This window comes from Camelus dromedarius, chromosome 18 (assembly GCF_036321535.1).
Source record: "Camelus dromedarius isolate mCamDro1 chromosome 18, mCamDro1.pat, whole genome shotgun sequence".
Taxonomy (NCBI): Eukaryota; Metazoa; Chordata; class Mammalia; order Artiodactyla; family Camelidae; genus Camelus; species Camelus dromedarius.
In genome coordinates, this window is record NC_087453.1 from 39,510,132 (window position 1) to 39,530,221 (window position 20,090).

The 20,090-nt window shown below is 46.5% G+C and overlaps 1 protein-coding gene across 1 annotated transcript in view; it reads left to right on the forward strand.

Annotated features, from left to right (window-relative positions):
* The window catches only part of ISM1 (isthmin 1), a 69,030-nt gene that overhangs the window by 32,021 nt on the left and 16,919 nt on the right, over positions 1 to 20,090 (forward strand). Inside the window, exons 2-3 of the mRNA XM_064475887.1 lie at positions 10,538 to 10,777; positions 19,616 to 19,880. Of these exons, the coding sequence (XP_064331957.1) occupies positions 10,538 to 10,777; positions 19,616 to 19,880 (505 nt within the window). The remainder of the gene's footprint in view (positions 1 to 10,537; positions 10,778 to 19,615; positions 19,881 to 20,090) is intronic.

Here is a 20,090-nt window from a genome sequence, read left to right on the forward strand (position 1 = left end):
TTGAACTGTCTTACCCCAGCACAGCACTTGCCACAAATTAGACGCCCAGGAAGTGTTTGTTGAATGACTCTATGAATAGAACAAAACTCCATTTTTAGAGAAAGGTTAGCCAAGCTAAGTCAAGGGCCCACAATCACATCAGCAACTGGCTTTCCAAGCAGGGATCAAACGGTTTCCCTGGAGGAGAACAGAGTAGCAGCCCAAATAAGAACAATCTGTACAGGCAGGTGGGAGAAAGAACTGGTCCTGGTGGTGTACAGCCTTCTCTTCTCCTCAGGCCATAAGTGGGTCTATGATAGCTCTGTAATTGCTTTATAGTGTCAGTAGGGGTTCCCTAATAAATGAGCATGACTAGTTTCTGGCAGCCAACAGAGCTCTACAGGTGCATCATGAAAGTGTAAAGGAGAACAGTTAAGTCTCAGCTCTGAATATTTGAAACCCTGGCAGTGGAGCTGTTAAAGCAGCACATGTAAATGACAGAAGCAGTAGATAGGGTGTGTTTTCCAACAGATTTTACCAACCTTGTGTCAGCAGGTGAAGAGATGTGAGAGAGAAGAAGGTAGGCTAGACATTGAAGATCAATCGCATCTGCATATCATGCATTTAGAACCATCAGATTTTTGTTTAATCTGCCCACCCTCAAGTTGATGTTTTCAGTATTTGGTACCAGTTTTTGTTGTTGGACAATATTTTCTGAAGGACAAGTATCTCTCGATGATTCTATTCCTAGAAGGTCAGAACCAGGTGGATGGAGAAATTTTCTGTAGTTCTACCACACCCATTTTATAGAAGAAATAACAGGTTTTGTATCAGTTAGCTTTTGCTGTGTAACAAGCCACTCTGAATTCATTAGCTTAAGACTACAAATGTTTATTATTTTTCACAATTCTGTGGGTCAACTGGGTGGCTTTTCTAGCCTGCATTGGCTCAGCTGAAGCCAGGTGGTCTAGGATGGTCTTCATCTAAGTGACTGGTCATTGTCTGGCTCTTTGGTCCAGGATAGATCATCTCTGTTCCTCCTGTCTGCCCTCATCCAACAGGCTGGTCAAGGCCTCTTCACACAGTGATCTCATGGTTCCAAAGAGCAATAAAAACGTCAAGTTCCAATATATAAGCATTCTCCTCTACTTATTGTTGTCCATCAGCCAAAGTAACTCACACAGCCAAATGCAAAGATAGTGTGAGGGCAAATACCCAAAATGTAGATATTTAGAGAAAGAGAATCCATAGACATTTTTGCAAACCAATCTAGCTGCAAAGGTACAGTAACTTGCCTAAGCTTATGAAAAATTGGTATGGACAATGCTGGAACATAGAGCCAGGCCTTATCCCTCCTGGCCCAGGCCCCTCCCACAACACCATGATCCCTTCTCTAGGATTCCAAAGTTAAGGTCCAGTTCCCTTTAAAATCTAGTCTAGAGATACTCAGGGCAGAGAGGTTTGTGATAGGTTTCAGTGACAGGTCTTTGGGTATTAAGAGAAATCCATCTTCTCAATTAAAACTATAAGCTGGGCAAGGGTCCCCAGGGATACCCCCACCCCAGCCTGAACTCTGCCAACCCATGCCCTTTGGCTTGCCTTCTAGTTCCTGCCTCGTGATGGCAGAAGCCAGCCTTGACTTGGCCTTGGGTGCCCCTCCATTCCATGTGGGGAGACACAAAATCCCTGCGGGGATGTTCACCTCCAGTTTCCTTGTCCTGTACGACATCCTCCCTCTGGTCAAGGGGTCCCTCCCTCTGGTTGGGCCATTAGGCACACTAATGATTTGGTGCCTCTTCGAGGAAAAGGGTCCTGGATGGTTACCACTCAGTTTTCCTTCCCACATGTGGAGAGGGCACAACACAAACAATCCACAGTAATCCGTACTCATTAAATATTTGCTCCGAGGTTCACTTGGATGGGAAACTCAGCTCTTCAACGCTGAAGCCCCCTGGTGGCCACGCTTGGCCTGTTCTTTATAACTCTGAGCAGGTTAGCTCTGCCCTCAAATTCAAATACCCCTCTCAGCAGACACATCCCTCCCTTAGCTTACTGGTGAGGCAGGTTTGTCTCACAATCCAAGAGATTTTATCCAAGTGTCCCCTCTGGGCAAGTCCACCATTACCCCCTGCGAAGGATTCTGGAAAATATAATTTCTTCATCCCTTTCTATTTGCAGAGAAGTTTTAGATGATGGGTGAAGGTTTCTTTAGCCAAATTGGCTTACCAGCCTTGAACTTGACTTTTATGTGTTTTCTTACACTTGAAGGAATAATTCGCGTTTCATTTCTGTTCATTCTTTAGCCTAACAGGACATAAAGGCAGTGGGGCCTGGAGAGTTCTCACTCTTGTTTTCTTTGCCAGCCATGGAGAAAATACAACTTGAAAAGTCACCAATAATCCACACATTCTCAAGATCAAAGCTGTTTACAGAGGTATCCGAGACGAGCTAGTGGGGTGTGGACTTCCATTTTGTCAGCTGGCCCCAGGAACCTCTGATTAGGAACGAAGCACAGGGGTGGGAGGCCACACCAGTGGCGCCTTCCCCTATGGAGCCAGCTCCCTGCCCAAGAGCAAGGAGTTGGCCATGCTTCAGTCCTTCCAAAGTGGTGCCGGACATCACAAGCGAGGGGGCTCCCAAGCCCTAGAGTAAACAGCTTTATGTACTCTCTGCCACTATAAGGGAAGGTTCCTCAGCTGTTAGTCAGACTTTCAACAGGAGGCTCCCTTCCCAACCAAGATGAAACACTCCTGCATCTTGAAACATGACTTGCCCGTGTCACTAGCTCCCAGGATTGTCTCCAGGATCCAACAGCAAAGACTGAAGCACAGTTCTGTTCATTTCCCTCTGCCAGGAATTTAGGGCAAAGGGGCATTGCACGTTTGTGCTATAAAATAGAGCGCTTGCTATCTGTTCCGTTCCTGGTGCCTGGAGGGGAATGATTAGCATCACACACTGGCGGAGAGAGCAGAAGGGAGCCGAGCTCCCCACCCGTGTGATCAGTGGCGCAGGATCACCCTCCCAATGGGTCCTGGTTCCTCTCTCCAGCATATCAAAGAGCAAGTCTCCACCAGCTGCTGCTGCCGCTCCTGTGATCACAGTCTCTCTGCCATCCTCCTGAGCCCTGAGAACAAGTGCGCCCCCCGCCTCCCCAAGATGGCAGATTCCCCACCTGAAATTCATTCTCCTGGTTGTCGTTTCCGAGGAGTGCTTGCTCCCCAATCGTGTGTCAAGATAAGCAGTGTGCCCTTTTATTCCTTTTGTTTTTTTTCTCCACAAACAGGGAAATGCTTGCTCTTCCCTTTGAAATACCACCAATGACATTCTTGAACTTATTTTTAGATGTGTGGAAATGTTCCAGACACAAATCAATGCCCAGCACAGATAAAGCCCCGAGTGTGTTTATCGTGGGGAGAAGAAAACGGAGTGTTTTCATGTGGAAGGAGTGTGGCCATACGCCGGGATGCAGTGTGGCTGCCTTTAATCTGGAAAAAGGAAACAAGCATTGTCGATAATAATATGCAGATGTCCAGCCCCAAATGAGGACATATTGCTAATTAGCTATATTGTTAATATGTTTTAAGGAGAGAGGCTGCAGTGACGTTAATTATAATCTTTGTTGTTTGTTGTTCAAAGTCTGTGAGACCGAAAGCATTGCTAATAATATCTTCTTTAATATCTTCAACAGAAGATTCTTGGATTTTTTTTTTCTTTAGAATCCCACATAAAAGCCACATGAGGGGTAATGAGCCTTGTAGCCTGAGCCTAATTAAAACAAAATCTAACTAGGCCCGTGGCCATCATTATCATCAACCAGTACTTACTGGGTGCCCCTCCCTGCCCTGAACTCATGGAATAGGAGGGTGTGGGGTTTGAGATCGCAGATACAGCCTGTTCTTTGCCCTCCAGAAATTTGCCATCCCATCTGCCTCCAAGAAGTCTGCCTAGTTGTGTTAATCTGGGAATAGTTAGCACAGCCTTTAAAAAAACAAAACGACAAAAGACACTAAAACTGTCCAGGCCAGCCACAATTTGTTACTAGTTTGTGCCTCTTCTAGAAGTTCTGGAAGTGGTCAGATCAGCCCTGTTTTTCACACACCAGTCAGTGTTTGGTCAGTGTTTGCAGAACAGGGCAGGTGGCTGCTGGCAGACTGGGACAATGATGCTTAGCGCACTTTTTCCAAAGGTGGACCTGTCACACCTTGATTGTCTGCCTCGAGCTGATCACTGTAATTGACCCTGTGGCTGGTTCTCCAAAGAACCCCTCCCCTTCTCGCTCCTGTGCCAAATGGCCAGCTGGCAACTCTGACCACCATTGTGACTACTTTGACCTTGATGTGGCTGTGGAGATCCACCTTGTTCACAAGGACAGCAGGTCTACCCTGTGGTGGCGGAGGGCACCCTGGTCTTGGGCCAGTGATGTCCTGGGGAGAAGGGACACAAATGACAAAGTGTCTGGGCTTTTTAGACATTGCACCCAGTCTGCAGATGAGAGCTTTTCTCTGATCAGCTCCTCTTGGCAAGCTTTCCTGGGGGCATTCTGGACCAGCTGATGAGAGCCAGGGAGGTGGGAGGCTATCCCAGCAAGCCTCTAGATGACCCAGGAAGGCCACCAGGGAGGCGGTGGCCTAAGGGAAAAGTCACAATGCCCTGTGATAGAAATCCTTCAGACCCCGAAGGCTGTGTGTCCAGGTGTCTGGGCGCTGAGCCTGGCATTTGTATTATTTGCTCAGGGATCTCTTACTAAGACAGCTGAGTGGCCCTGAGCCTAATGCCCACTCCAACTCTGACAGCTGCTGGCCTTGGTGCCAGGCCCAGTGAGGCCTTGAGGAGAGAGTCTGCACTGCCGCATCCTTCATCGGGATGCAGTGTTCGCTGGCCCACCTCCCCCTCTGCTCTGTTCTCCTCAGTTGCGTCATGTGCTTAATTTTACTTGCCTTTTCAATCTCAGTTCAAACATTATTGCCTCAGGAAAAGCTTTCTCTTTAATAAGAATATTTGAAGAGTTTTATAATCCCTACCCTGAGTGCGGGCAATCGTTTTTCTGGCTTTCTCTCTTTTGTGAATATCATCATCGCTTCTTGAAATTTCACAGATTCAAAGTATGGCAGTCAACTACATCCTCTTTGTTTTGATGCTCAAATTGTCTGGTCCTCGTGCAGCAGGGCCCTTCAAGCTGGCTCCTGTGTTTTTCCGAGAGGACACTATTAGTCACTGAAAGCTTCCTTGCTTTCTGACACAGCAAAGTATCCCAAATTCACCTTTACTTCCCTGCCCAAGCTCTGGAATCAGCCATTTGTCCAGGGAACTCTGGATTCTTTGAGTGGGGGCAAACTCCTTGAAATTTCATCATAATATTTTAGGACAAATTAAAGGAAATATTACTTTACACAAGGAGTAATAGATTTGAGAAATGTAAGGTATAGATGCTGACACGGGAAGATTCCACAAGTGTATGGAGTGGGGAAGGGTAGGTTTGGAATAGGATACTGTGAACATTAGCTGCAGAGCAGGGTGCCTGAACCTGGCTGCCTTGTGAATTTCACGGGGATGATTCACTCAGTGTCCTGTTGGTACCTCCATGAGCTGGGGATTGTGTTCCATTGCACAGACCAGAGAACCCAACCTCGGGTCACTCAGCTGAATTAAAAAAGTGCTTTTCCCATTTTATTGGGAGTCACAGCTGTCAAGTTAGAGACACACAGGTAACACTACTGCTAGTGTTGTAGTGTCGATGTTAATGTTTGTAGCATCAGTAAAAGCAGTTCAGAGATCACCATTCCAGGCTAGTATGATGGTTCCACCCTGCTGTCAGGGACCCCAGCTCCTCTCTTTCCATTCAACCACCTTTAGAGTATAGTCGTCAGCCTCTTCCCTGCCACCGGCCTCATTTCACTTCAAACACTTATATCCACACTTCAAGCAGGAGAAAATGGAAGACAGAAAAAAGCAAAAGGCAAACTGACTCCACCTCCAGTCCAAGAGTCCCACCCAGCACCTTCTACTTATACGTCATTGGGTAGAACTGTATCACATGGTCATCCCTAGCTGCAGTGGATGCTGGGAAATGTAGTTTTAGGTAAACATGTTACCACTTATAAAACAGTTAAAGAAAAAAAAGTGGGGAATGGATATTGGGGAGGAAATTGCAGTATCTGCTGCAGTGATACAGCCATCTGAGGCAAAACACTCCATGCATAAGCATCAAACCTATTTTGTTATTTTATTATTGTTGTTAACATTTTATTATTACTTTATTCCTATTTTAGAGAACAATAATGGAGGGACAGCTGTGTGCAAAGGTGGGGAGCATCAAGTAGCAGCTGGATAATTTGGCCACCATGGGTCACCTTCCTCAGCAATTGAACAGAACATTGTATAAATCACACACTAGCTTTAGTTATTCTGTCTTTCTTTATTAGTAGTCAAATTAGAGTTGCAGGGAGAACATTGCTGCTTGAGCTGAGTATTGTAACAGAGGGAAAGTCAACTCAAAGACAGCTTGTGGATAGAGAAATCTTTTCCCAAACTGAGTAGGCGCCTTCTTGTCACTTGAAATTAGGCAAAATGAATCCTGCAGCACCTTGGAAAGAATGGTGGTGACATTTCTTGTCTTCAGTTCCTGGACTTTCCAAAGCTCAGGTCTTCAGAGAAGGGCAAGTGCTTTTCTGAATGAAACACACTGTTTAAATCTTTATTTTGAGACTCACCCTTCCTGAGACTCTTCACTCTACTAGAATTATTTATTTATTTATGATTTACAGTGTTGTATTAGTTTCTGGTGTACAGCTTAGTCATTCAGTTTTATATATATATATGTACCTGTGTGTGTATATATATATATATGTGTGTGTGTGTGTGTATATATATATATACACATACATATTCTTATGTTCTTTTTCATTACAGGTTACTATAAGCATTGAATATAGTTCCCTGTGCTATACAGTAGGACCTTGTTGTTTATCTATTCTGTACATAGTAGTTTATATCAGCCAATCCCAAACTAATTAAGTGGAACACTCAGTGAGTGAGCTTGGTGATGATAAGAGTGGAGCTTGGTCCATCAACCAAGGCTTCCAACGGGGCCTCTACAAGGACACTGTACAGTCTGTCTTTGACAAAGGATGAAGAAAGGCATTTTTCTGCATTGTTAGCAGATCCTGTCTACTGTCTCCTGCCCCAGGTTTAAAATCTTGACTACCAAAATGGTGGTTACTCCTGAATCTTATTATTGATTAAATCAACTGGAGTTTCATTTTCTAGGAGCCATTGTAAGGCACCCTTCCCCATTCCTAGGACTTCCAGTTTCTGAACAGTTTATGAGCTTGCCAAGGTTTGGAGGGAGCCAAGATTTCCAGATAAATATGTTTTGGTAGAAATACAAGAATAATTCAGATATTCAGAGGCCATGACTAGCATTTTTTTTATTACTTCCCATTCCTATCTTCCAAATGCTTTACGAACACTGAGCTTTTGTGGGGAAAGATGGAGATATGTCACAATTGTGTGCATATTTCAAGCCAAAACATAATTTAACCCTGGTCTGTTCCCGACAGAGATGCTTGTGGCCTGAATTATTCAGCCCAATTGCCCTAACTCTGTATTTCTCTTTTCAAGTGTAGACAACCTACGCTGAGCTCTCTTGATCTTCCTGCTGGGACAGCATGGGATTCTCCTTACTGTCTACTTGTTTTACATGGCAGGTCATCGGGCCACAAAGAGTGTAAGGGGATTTCTTGGTCCATGTCTAAACCAGGCTCATTCTGTGGTGCTGTATCACCTACCAGGAAAAAAATTTCAGAGTCAGATCGAGAAGCCAAGCAGATTCAGTCCTTGTTTTTTTCAGCCACCTAAGCAAATGCAAATAAGCAGCAAAAACATGTTTCCTATCTCTTCTTTTAAAATGTAAGTTTTCATAGTAGAAAGAGTACTTCATCACAGGGAGAAGGAAGGAGAGCTCCATTTTTAACCCAGTTAAGCAGTATGTCTCGGTTGCTACAATGAAGTGAGGGCTGGATTTGCAGGAGATCCCTCAAGCCATTGGCAAGCAAAGCCACGGCCCCTTCTGAAACTTAGATTCCCAAAACCTACACAAGAAATTCTCCATGAGAAGTCAGCTGTTCTCACTAACACTGTGGAGGATCCAGGGAGAAAAACAAGGGAGCCATTATCTCCCCTTGGGCTATGATCGAGAGGTCTTGTGTTGAGGAAGGACTTAGCATGACCCCTCCACTCTCTCTCTCTCCATGTCCTGGATAATACAATTCCAGTCTAATGCATTTGGCCTCTCTTGCACTGAGCAATGCCTGGGAATGCCAGGGCAACTCCCTCTACGAGGATGTGCCAGGAGACAGAAACCATGGTGGAGAGGTGTTTGGAAAGGTGAACAAAGACACTGCCCCCAGCCACATCTCCTGAGCAAAGAAGAAGGACAGGCAAAAACATGAAGAGCACCAGTGAGCTTGTTCCTCAGTCCCATTTTTGTTTAAAGAGATAGAAAACTCCATTCCCTCAGGTTAGCTCTCTAATAAGATCATCATCTGTATGTGTTTCATCCTCAGGCCGTCCTTGACCTTGGGCACTCAGGGTCAGGAGTGTTTTGATACCAGATGTAACCCTTTGTCTGGGTCACAGACGCTGCAGTTGGGGGCAGGGAGTGCATGTGGAGACAATGTGCTGGAATATTCCCTCCCAAACCCCCAAATATGCCCAAGAACAACAAGAACATTAACCACCGACCCAAACGCTGGTGAAATTCTATCTCCGCATCTCCCTCCACCAGTAAACATGAAAATGCTGTCCCTGAAGGGATGGAAGAAGCTTCCAACAAGAGGTCTGAGGAGAATGAGAGCAGGACGGCTGGCTTGGGAAAGAAGTCCAGCAACTTCGACGCTCCTCAATCACTGGGAAGAATCCCCCCTGTTGACAACTAGACATTTTTCACACACTTGGAAAAACAATGGACTTGGCACTTTCCTTTTCAGGAGAGAGACATTGAATTTCAGAATGCCTTTTGGTCCCTTCCCCTTTGGCCATCACCATCGCTTCATCCTCCTCTCGGGTCACTCTCCCTCCTTCAGTCCCTACCAGCCTCACTGGCCTTCTCTCTGTTCCTCAAATGAGCCAAGTCCATCCCTACCTCAGGACTGTCTTGCTTGCTGTTCCCTCTTCTAGAATGTTCTTCCCCCAGATAGTTACTGGTGTTCAGGTTTTACCTCAAATGTCACCTTCTCACAGAGGTCTTCCTTACCTATTGGCTGGGCTGCTCTCCATAGCCCTGCAAGCCCTGTCTTTGCCCAGTCTCAAGGCCGAGGGAAGAGCCCAGAGTCATCGACAGAGACATCAGTGGTTTATAGATGGGGGATCTCACATGTCTGAAGGAAGGTCTTGGAGAGACACTCCACCATGTGTGGCAGACAGGGAGCAGGACGTGGTGGCCGTCTTCACTGCCCTGGGAAGAGGGAGATTACCAGTTATAGGGGAATTGATGTCACATTGGCTCATTGGTTACCAGGGAAACCAGCCGAGGGGCACACCCCTCACCAGCCCTTTGATAAACTATCATCGTGGAGATAGTCCTTATCTAAATGATTAGAACAATCACTAGCTGGGGCCAGGGGCAAGTACATAGTCATTTACTGATTAGGCTCTAAGATTAGGAGGGAAGGTCAGTCTTGTGTGTAGGGTGTAGGTGAAGCAGGGACTGGTGGAGCAGAGGATGTACACAGAGAAGGGAACAGCCGTCTCTGATGGCCTGAACATCCACCAGCTAATGTTGTCCTTGGCTGCTCTTTGTCCTTCTTCCTTTTCTTCTTAGCAATCACCATTCTCTGGTCTGAGTTATTTTATTATTTAGGTTATTCCCTGCAACTAGACATATACCCCAGGAGAGCAGGGCCCTTGTCTGTCTTGTTCGTGGTTCTCCTGTGCTTAGCATGTGGTTGACACTTCTTGATGGATTGAGGGATGGAGAGACGGATGGATAAATGGATGAAAGGATGGATGAGTGGATGAATGAAAGAACTGAAAGTAGGAAGGAGGGAGGAAGGTTGACTATGTTGGTGGGTGGGTGGATGGAAAAATGGATGAATGGATGGAGCAATGGATGTAATCAATGATTTGGCTGAAATGTTCGATCCAGTTTGATCAGATCTTTTGCTCCATGACCCACACCAAAGAAACAAACTCTGGACACTAGGCCAAAGTAGCTCATCAGTCAAAGCTGTGAGAAGGAAACCATAATTTGATTCCAGCTCTACATGAGTTCTCCTTCAAAATGGCACTTTTGTGTTGATGTGCTTTATTGTTTGATGAATATCCCACAGCACATTAGTCCTCAGGAAATTCCCAAGTAGCAGGCTAGGAAGAGTTCCCTGATGACTTAACTTTTTGAAGATGGAAAGACTAAGCCATGGGGGATGAAAATGTGTTGGGAATATCATCCCGGCTTTATTTCAGCCACTGGAATTGTCCTTGTCCTAAATTTTTTGAGGGTGGTATTTTTAAATTATACTTCTCCTATCGATTTATTTGTTTGCTTGCTTGTTTGTTTCAGAATAACCTCAACGTGGAAAGTGATTCTACATCAGGAACCAGCTTTCCTCTCTCCAAAGAAGCACCAGGGGAGCATTCAGACCACGAGACTGCACACCAGCCCCTCCCCAGACAGCGGTTCCAGCAAGAGGCTGGGCACCCTTCATTGCAAAGAGACGGCCCCCGATCCTTTCTCCTTGATCTACCAAACTTTCCAGATCTTTCCAAAGCTGATATCAATGGGCAGAATCCAAATATCCAGGTAATGCTTAGCAACTGAAAGGTGAAAGAAAAAATAGGCCATGTCTTTGTTTCATGATCTGATTCCAGAGCAACTTCTGCCTTACCTCACTTTTTTCCCTAACCCTTTGATGAATCCTGCTATATTGTATTTCATCTGTGTGACACCACTGATTGTGAGATGCATTACTGTGAGATGAAATTATTTTATCAACCACTGAGAAAAGAAAACACTGCTAATTAAAGAATGACACACAAGTGATGATATGTCTTGATTTCAGAGATGTTGAAATCTAAAAGCAAAAAACAAACAAAAAATATGTCCTGAAACTGAGGAAATACATGCCACAGGAAAGCGCCAATCTAACATGTGAGTAGATGAAGCAAATCATAGTATGATTTCAAAGATGCTCAGGAAGGCACTGTCTCTCAAATGCCTCCTAGCTGGCCGTGGACACCAGAAACTCCTTTAGGAGATGGCAATACGTGGGTTGCTCTAAAGTATAAATGACTGATAAAAATTTTTGATAAGGGAAAGGGAGGTGAGAACAGAAGTTCCTAGAGGAAAGAGCAATACTTATCACTATGATGGGCTAGGACGAAGCTGGAGGAAATGAAAGTTTAGGGAAAGGATTGAAAATGGTAACTCTCATCTACAAGGAAATAGCACAGTATACAAAGCAAAGGTTGATCTGATTTGACTCTCCCAACACCCTCCTGAAGGAGATGAAGCACGTTCCATTCTTCTAGTATTGTTAATAATGCAGCAGAGTCTCAGGAAGTTCCATTTGCTTTGCCCAAGGCCACATGACTAGTAAATGGTAGTTGGGGCTCAAATCCACGCTCTCGGGCTCCTAGGAATATTCACCCTAGCCGTTCATGTTTCAGAGACAAACTCCTCATTTTGAATTTTGTTATGCTTCTCTGTTTCTTCCCAGAGATGGTCCCCACAGTGGCTGAAGGTAGCTCTCCTTTCGCCACGCCGCCCTGATCAGCCTGGCCGCCACTAAGCCCCTGTCCTCCTGTACCTGCTTCCATCCTTCCAAGCTTGGTTCTCGACTCTTCTCACTTGGGGAAAGGCAGCTTGTCCTTTTTCTTCCTCGCTGCATCCAATTCCAATTAGCTTCCATGGCAGAAATTTCCTGAACCTGACCTTAAAGCAATTGATCCTTAATTAAGTTGGCCGTCTCTCCAGACTAACGCTCTCTGCATGACACCCTTTTAGATCAGATTTCCTTGGCCAGGGTTGTTTTGCTTATAACACAGTGTTGTGGTGGCTACTGACTGTCCCTGGGAATATGCCTCAAGTGGGATCCATCGGCCAGCCCCCAGCAGTGTATAAAATGCCGCACTAGCTTATGCGAAGATAAGAAATGTAGGCGCTTCTCCCTCCAGGAAGTAACACAGGTGTGAAGATCCCAGCTGCCACCTAAGATGGTGCCAAAGTGGTCACGAGACAGGGACAGGAAAGGCCTCGTGTTCTATGGAGGGCGGACCTGGATAGATGGAATATTTGGGAGGATTAGGGCAGAGCAGCGTTGAGGGTACAGAAGTGAAAAATGTTCCGGAAGTCACTATTTGACAACCCACGTGCGGAAATCACTGCATGGATCTATTAATATTTCTGAAAGATCTTTGCATTGTTCTAATTGATTAATTGGGAAAACGGCCGTTTCATGCCACTGCCCTCTCAGCAGGAACTGGTGGAGTGGCTCTCTGATAAAGAACAAAGGATCCACTTAGGGGAGGTGCAGACTGTGGGGGGAAAGAAAAAGTACAGATATTTCCTTCTGTTGCCCAGCATTGCTCCCCATCATGTCCTCATCGACAGGAAGTGATTTTTCCTTGTTGGCAGAGTTTATGGTTCTAGGACTAGACCACGCTTACCCCAGCGGTGCTTAGGCAATTCCCTAGACAATTTTAGGTTTGCTGTGGTTTGCGTTTTTTTCCCAGAGGCGGGACATGTCATTGTGGGGCTTAATGCTGAGGACTGAGCTATTAACGTAATAGATTTAAGGACTAATGGAGACGTACAAGAAAATGCCTGGACGCGGGGGACCGGAAGGCTGCAGGGGGAGTGTCCCCTCGTTGGAAACGTACTAAGTGCCTGCTCCACCTAAGAAGCAACTTCCTAGCAGAATTTCTCAGGATCCCCATTCTCCCTCCCAGATAAATCCATCAGTCAGGATGTCCCCAGACCCCACTGGGACCTTTTGTAAACATTAACTTGAATGTCACAGAAGAACTGTGGTGCCAACGTGTCTGGGATCCTCAGATCTGGGAGACCCAGATTACTTTTCCATAAAAGGAAAAAGGCAACCACGAGGCGCTAAGCCCCCTCCAGCCCATGCAATGGATTTGTGCATGAATGCCCTCAAGCTTGCCATCCATTGTTCATCAGAATAAGCTGTGTTGTTTAGCCGGTCGCAAAGTGAAGAATGCTTTGGAACGGTGTTGCTGGGCTTCCTGAGAGGTGAGGGGGCTGTTGGAGTTCATGAGTGTGGAGGCAACTATAAAATGAGGCAAGGGAACAGAGAATAAGTGGAGGATGGGTTATGAGAAGACCACCCTAGAGCTCTCGAACAAGGCCTCTTGGAGTTTTATAAATGCAACTTCCCCAAGTGCCGTCACAAAGGACGGCTGCGAAAATAGTACGAATGGAAATCGTTTGCCCCTATCCCCTCTGAGACCCCAGCCACCTGTTTGTATAGACTTCTAACAGGTGCAAAGCAATCACCAGCTTTGTCTTCGCTCTGTCTCGGCTCTGCCCAAGAACCAACAAGAAGCTCGCCTCCAGGTGCTGCTCCCAAAAGGGATGCCTTGGAGCACAGAGTGGAAAGGGGACCGGGCCACTCCTATGAGGTCCCTATACTTTTCTTGAGTTACACCTTGAACAGAAGCTATCACTATAACTCCACGGTGTCCCCATGGATGTCCCCGTAGCTCCAAATACCAGGGTTACTGGCAAAATGGACTAGAAGCTAGTGAGGCTGCAACCTCGATACCATCACAGCCGAAGACCCGAGAAGACCAGACCAGTGCTGTCTTGTCTCCCGCGGGCTGGTGGGGTCATCCTGTTTTGCTTTGTACAAGTCCTGTGTCTGTTAACCTACTGCAGGCAGTGTGAGGGGTAGGGCGGCCTGTGTTTTATTGATCTGATGACCTCTTGGCACAGAAGAAAGGAAAACTGAATTGCGTTTCTGGCCTTCTCTTTCTGGAAGACTGTAAAAGGTTAATATTGGTCACTCAGAAAGATGTTCAAAGAAAGACTGACATAGCTGCTACCCCTGAGAGCCCCAGCCCTAGGTCTGCGTGTGTGAGTGCCTGCACACACACACACACACACACACACCCCGAGTGCTGGCCGCTGTAACCCCATGCACCACTGCACTTGAGTAAACCGGTTCCCCGGTGGTCCTTTAAGAGATGAGGTGCTTTCTACAAGGAGGTGATGGTTTTCATGTTGGCAGCACTAGCCCCTTCCTTAGAGCACTGCTCTTTTGTTGAAATCCACTGGTTTGACACGGGCCCCACTCAGCCAAGCAGACAGCCCACTGGTTGCCACGGGGCCGTCAAAGCGTTTGCTCCCCCAGGGAGCAGAGTGAAGACAGGTGTAGGTGCCTCGGCTGGTTGGCTTCCGCTGCCAGAGCCCCCGACCTCGTCTGCCCCACGCCCCCTGGCATCCCGCCCCTTGCCCCAGTAGGAACTAGGAAGCTGACAGGAATCTGATACCCCACTCTCTGAATCTACCTCCCCAGCCCTTCCTGTGTCTGGAGGCATTCCCACGCCCCAGGGCTGGGGTCTGCCGTTCGCCCTGCCAACTAGCCCACACCTTTCCAAAGTGACAATGCTGAGCTCTCGGGCCTCTTGACTTTTAGGAAGGGAAATCCTTTAAAAAGCCCTGCTTTTGAGAGCTTTTCTTGTTTTTTTTTTTTTACCCCCCTAAGCCCCTTAAGCCAGGCGGCCTGTGACCCATGTGGATGAGGCTCTCCATTTTAAGACTTCAGGCTGTGGAAGTGAGCGGGGGAAAAAAATGCACAGAACAAAAAGAAATAGCCTCAGACTCCTAAACCCGATCTCCATATTAAATTTAAAACAAAACTAGAAGTTGGGTTTTTGGCAGAAAAATAAATGAATGGATAAATAACTAAATAAATCATTCAGGAAAGAAAGTCAGTCCCCCAGGACAAGTTAAACTTGAATGTTCGCATCTTTGGCTGGGTTTTTGGTCTGCAGCTGATGGCCAGATAGCAAAGACAAAAATCTCTAAAATAAACTCATTATTAGGCTTATTGCATCAACGCGTTATTACCACAGTAGCTATTCGCCACCAAATATTTCTCTTTTTCTAGATCAATCTGAGATTCAGATTCATTTCATCCGATATCTTTATTTCTGTTCTTCTACTGAAAGAGACTTAAAAATAGTCATCTAAAGGCCTTTTCTCCCCCATGCACAGACTTATTTACATGGCCGCCAAGCTCTTGATAACAATCAGATGCGCTGGCCAGGGCTGTCGGTGTTGTACGTGACTGTACTTCTGATTTCCTCTCCCCCTCTTACCATAAAATACTTTTGGAATGGCAAGTCTGGCCAAGGAAGAACCAAGAAATTTCTGTGGCCAAGACACAGACCCACACACTCCTGGGGACGAGCTGGTATTCAGATTTTCATGGGGACACTGCTGTCTCCATCATGAGCTGGAGTCCACTGATCTGCACTTGGGATCTGGTGCCACCATTTCATTGGCCAGACTTGGCCTCTCTGGCTTCCTGCAGGTAACTTGATCTCTCTGTGCCTCAGTTTTCTTGTCTAAGAAATGGGAGCGATAACACTCTACCTATGAGCACCTCTGCAGTACAAGACTGCACCAGTAGGGTTGTGGGGAGGATTCAATGAGATCATCCGTGGGAGGCACTTAGCCCAGGGACAGGTATCTGGGAAGCTTCCCCAAACTGCTGGATGCTGGTTGGCAGTGACAGTGGGAATGAAAACAACAGAGGAAACAGGCATAAAATAATTAAGAATCAGAAGACCTAGTGTTGAGACCAGCTTTCCACCTTCCTTGCTATTCACCTCGGGAATGTGAATTCTGCAGGTCAGTTTCTGTGCCTGAAATTTGGGTTTCACTTGTGGAGAACAAGCAGTGATGTTTGAACAAGCATGCTGCAAGTCTCAAAGCATTAACCACAGTTACCTGGGCTTCCAGAGCTGCGTCACGAGCATCAGTGGGTCTGAGAAGGAGGGATTATATGTCCTCCTAGTCCTCTGTGTCCTTTCCTCGGCAATCCTCAAGGAAGGAGGGGTACGTAATCAGGGCCCTAACCCTTCACTGGAGACTGCTGCCCTGTCCTTGGATGCTCTGTGCTTTGGAGGAGGCACTTTACCTCCCAGGTCTCATTTTTCTCTCTGTGAAATAAATACGAACCCAATTCTGCCTAGTCACTATAGCCCTCTAGCAAACTAGAAGGTTCTGGAAGATTCTCCTGAACTCAGAAGAGCAAGGCTTCTGTATTCCCAGTGTCATTTATTTATTATTCAATTAGACTAAGAATTATGTTAGTTTCCAATGGAAAATGGTTTTCAGAGCAAGAGTAAAGAGTTTGTTTCTGATAAATGTTTAAATTGTCAAGAGGAAGAAAGAAGCTGGTAGTATTGCAAAGGATCTTATGTTCCTTTCCCAATTTTGGATGGAATTCCCCAAATTGGCACCTATTCTGGATTCTTTTTCTTGGAGCTGACAAGATTGTGCCAAAAGTTGGACTTGGGTCTTTTGGAAAAGTTACCTTTCTTTTACTGTCTTGATTCAAGGTATGAAAAAGTCCAGAATAAACAAATATACTAAGACGCTTCAACTATGTGTATAAGGATGCAAAAGGGTGGCGAGATCTAGAACTATCAGCTTGGAAATCTGCTGTGCTCACTCCCACACCTTCAGCTCATCCTACTGATTACTGTTCAAGACATTCTTGTGAATGGATTCTTTGATGCTAAAGAACATGTAAATAGAATAAGAGCAACAGGAAATATAAAACTAATCCCCACCATCCAAGAAGTCATTGATCATGCTCATTAAGTCTTTTTAATTGGATGCCTAGAAATTTCAGGTTCAAGATTAGATTTCTTCTCTTGATATCAATACGAGGTTTCCATATTATTAACTGCAGGGAAGGGTGTATCCTAAGGTTTGTGTGGTTTTTGTTTTGTTTTGGTTTTGTTTTTAATTCAGTTGGAGCCATGGCTAGAAATTAAGGGGGAAGAAGAAACCTCTAAGCTGATGAGATTTACTCATTGATAAAGTTTTTGGAGTAAATTCGTCTCTTGCTACTCATTGCCTGGCCAGCCAACCAACAAATCTATTTTGTTTGGATCTGAGCAGCAGTTGTTTTTTGGGGGTTTTTTGTTTTTTGTTTTTTTTTTTTTGACGTGTTGAGGGGGTGGTCGTGTTGACGGTAATAGCTTAAAACATGAAATTGTTTTTATTCCCAGCTGGGAGAAATTGCAGGGCACGTTTTGTTTGGGCAATCCTTTTGACTCCAGTCTGAATACAACTGGAATATCAAAACTGTCCGGCCTGTTCCCCCTTATCTCCTACCCAGAGACTGATTTCATTACCATAATTGCAGGCTTGCCTGGCTCTTGGCAGCTTCTCCCCTCCAAGACCCTTAATAGCCTTGCAGATGATTGTTGCTGCTCAGTTGTTCTGTCTGCAGGGGGATGGGGCTGCAGAGGAGAAAGGTTACATCTTCAAAGGCTTGACATTACCGCGTCACCGCCCAGCTCGGTTTTCCGCCACCCAGCTGTGCAGTCCTTCCACTCCTGTCCTTCCAGGGTAGCATGTGGGTCCCCAGTCACCGTCTGTCTCCAGCAACCATCCTTCCAGCAGACAGCCATGATACGAGGTGTATGATGTAATTCTTTTTTTCTTTTGGGGGGATTACTAAAAATTCCACAATTATTTATAAATATGCAAGGCATGCTTATGAGATGGGGTAGTGGTGGCATGGGATAAAGCCGGTGGTCCCCTTCTAGGCACCCAACACCAGAGGAAGAGATGCACTCCGTCTGCCGCTACCTGGGTATACTCAGAGACTGAAGGCCACACCCTCGACCTTGTATTTGGACCACATAAGGCCACAGCCCAGGCCCACCATCAGCTGAGCAACTTCCTTTGAATGTCAAAGCAAATAGAACTCAAACTTCCCCATTCCTAAGACAAAAGGAAGGGGCTGTTTGTCCCTGGGGTTGGCACGCCCTGGTGCAATTTGGCAGAGTGTCCCAGCAAATCTTTCAGATGTCAGGTTAGGGCAAAACTGGAGAAGCATCTGCCCAGTACGTCTTGCGCAGATTACTTGGAGGCATGTTTCTGATTCATTTGCACATAACTTATCCAGGGGGTGTTGCAAGAGTTGTGTGATGGTCAAAGAAACCCAAGGAGTCTTTTATTATATTTTTTAAACAAGTTTCTCTGTGTTGATTGTCTCTCGGAGCCAAGAAGCTGCATTCTTTTAGCCCCGTGACTTCCAAACCAGGCTCCATAAATCCACAAGCAAGTCCTGACCTTGGCTCCAGGATGATCGGCTCTGACCCTGAGGGTTGATTGAGGAGGGTGCACTGGATCTGGACAGTGGGATAAGTGAAAATCACAGCTGGAAACGCCTAGACCACAGGGACCTTGTACTCACATCTCTACACATCCTGTGGCATCCAGCCCCCACCAGCATCAGTGGCCTCTGTGCTCACTTGGTCACAGGAGAGGACGGCCCCTCTGTGACTCACGTTTTGAGAGCGGTATGGCAAAGTCAGCAAGAGCACAGTGGTAAGAGCTCTGGAGCTGGACTAGCCACGTCTGCCAGTGACTACTGTGTGACCTTAGGCAAGCTGTGAACTTCTCTGTGTGCCCCTCTTCCCTGTCTATAAAAAGCTATCTATTGCTGTCTAGCAACCACCCCAAAACTTAATAGCTTGAAGCAACAACCACTGGATTGCTCACAGTCCTGGGCAGGAACTGGAGCAGGGCTCAGAGGGGAGAGCTCATCTCTGCTCCACATGGTATCAGCTGGGGTGACCCCACAGGGCTGAAGGATCCAAGACGGCCGCACACAATGCCTGGGGCCAGTGACGGAGGAGACCTTGTTCTCCCTGTGGTCTCCCTCTTCACGTGGCCGCTGCGTGCACAGCAGCCCAGGCTGCTGGACTCCTCACATCATGGTAGGAACAGTCCAAGAGAAGGAAAAGGGAACTACCAGACCTCGTAAGGCTTCTGTCACAGTGTCACCCTTACCACATTCTGCTGGGTAAAGTGAGTCACAATTGCAGCTCAGGTTGAAAGGGAGAGGAAATGAACTCCACCTCTCGATGGGAGGAGAGGCATGCATGCACAGGAATGGGAGGGAATGCCAGGGCCATCTTCACGGATCACCAACCACAAAGGCCATTCAATAGTACTGACCTTATACGGTTGTTATGAGGATTAAGTAAATTCATATATGTAGGGCCTTCGGAACAGTGCCCAATACAGTTAGTACTCCACCAGTGTTTGGTTTTATTTTACTTATTCTTGTGTCATTTCAAGAGCATACACAGTACATATTTACCCAGCAACGTAGTTGTCAGTAAACCAGGGGCCCTAGTGATGCGTTGCCTCCTCCCAGCCCTGGGCCCATGGGTATCAGTGCCATCTAGTCGTGAGGTCTGTCTGGGCGCCCCTGGGTGTCCCCCGTTCCATGTCGCCACACAGCCTCAACTTCCCTTCATGAGGGGTGCCTTTCCTTCTGCCATCTCAGACTTTCTTCCAGGGGTCACCCGGCTTGGAGGCTGTTGACTCCTCATTGACCCTAGCCTGTTCTGAATTCTTCAGGTCACCATAGAGGTGGTGGACGGTCCTGACTCGGAAGCAGATAAAGACCAGCATCCGGAGAATAAGCCCAGCTGGTCTGTCCCACCCCCCGACTGGCGGGCCTGGTGGCAGAGGTCCTTGTCCTTGGCGAGGGCCAACAACGGGGACCAGGACTACAAGTACGACAGTACCTCAGACGACAGCAACTTCCTCAACCCCCCTGGGGGGTGGGACCGTCCGGCCCCAGGCCACCGGACTTTTGAAACCAAAGATCAGCCAGAATATGGTGAGTTTACCACCCAGTAATGTGAAATTGGTGGGGAGAATAAGTGAGGACGGATGAGGCCTAACAGACACTGAGCCAAGCAAAACCCAGTTTACAGTGTGTGGCTTTTGGTCTTCCGTGAGGCGAACCTCCTACAGGCTCTGTCCACAGAAGCCCCAAGAGGCACCAGCAGCCACATTTTCTGGAAAGACTATAATTTTAAAATAATAC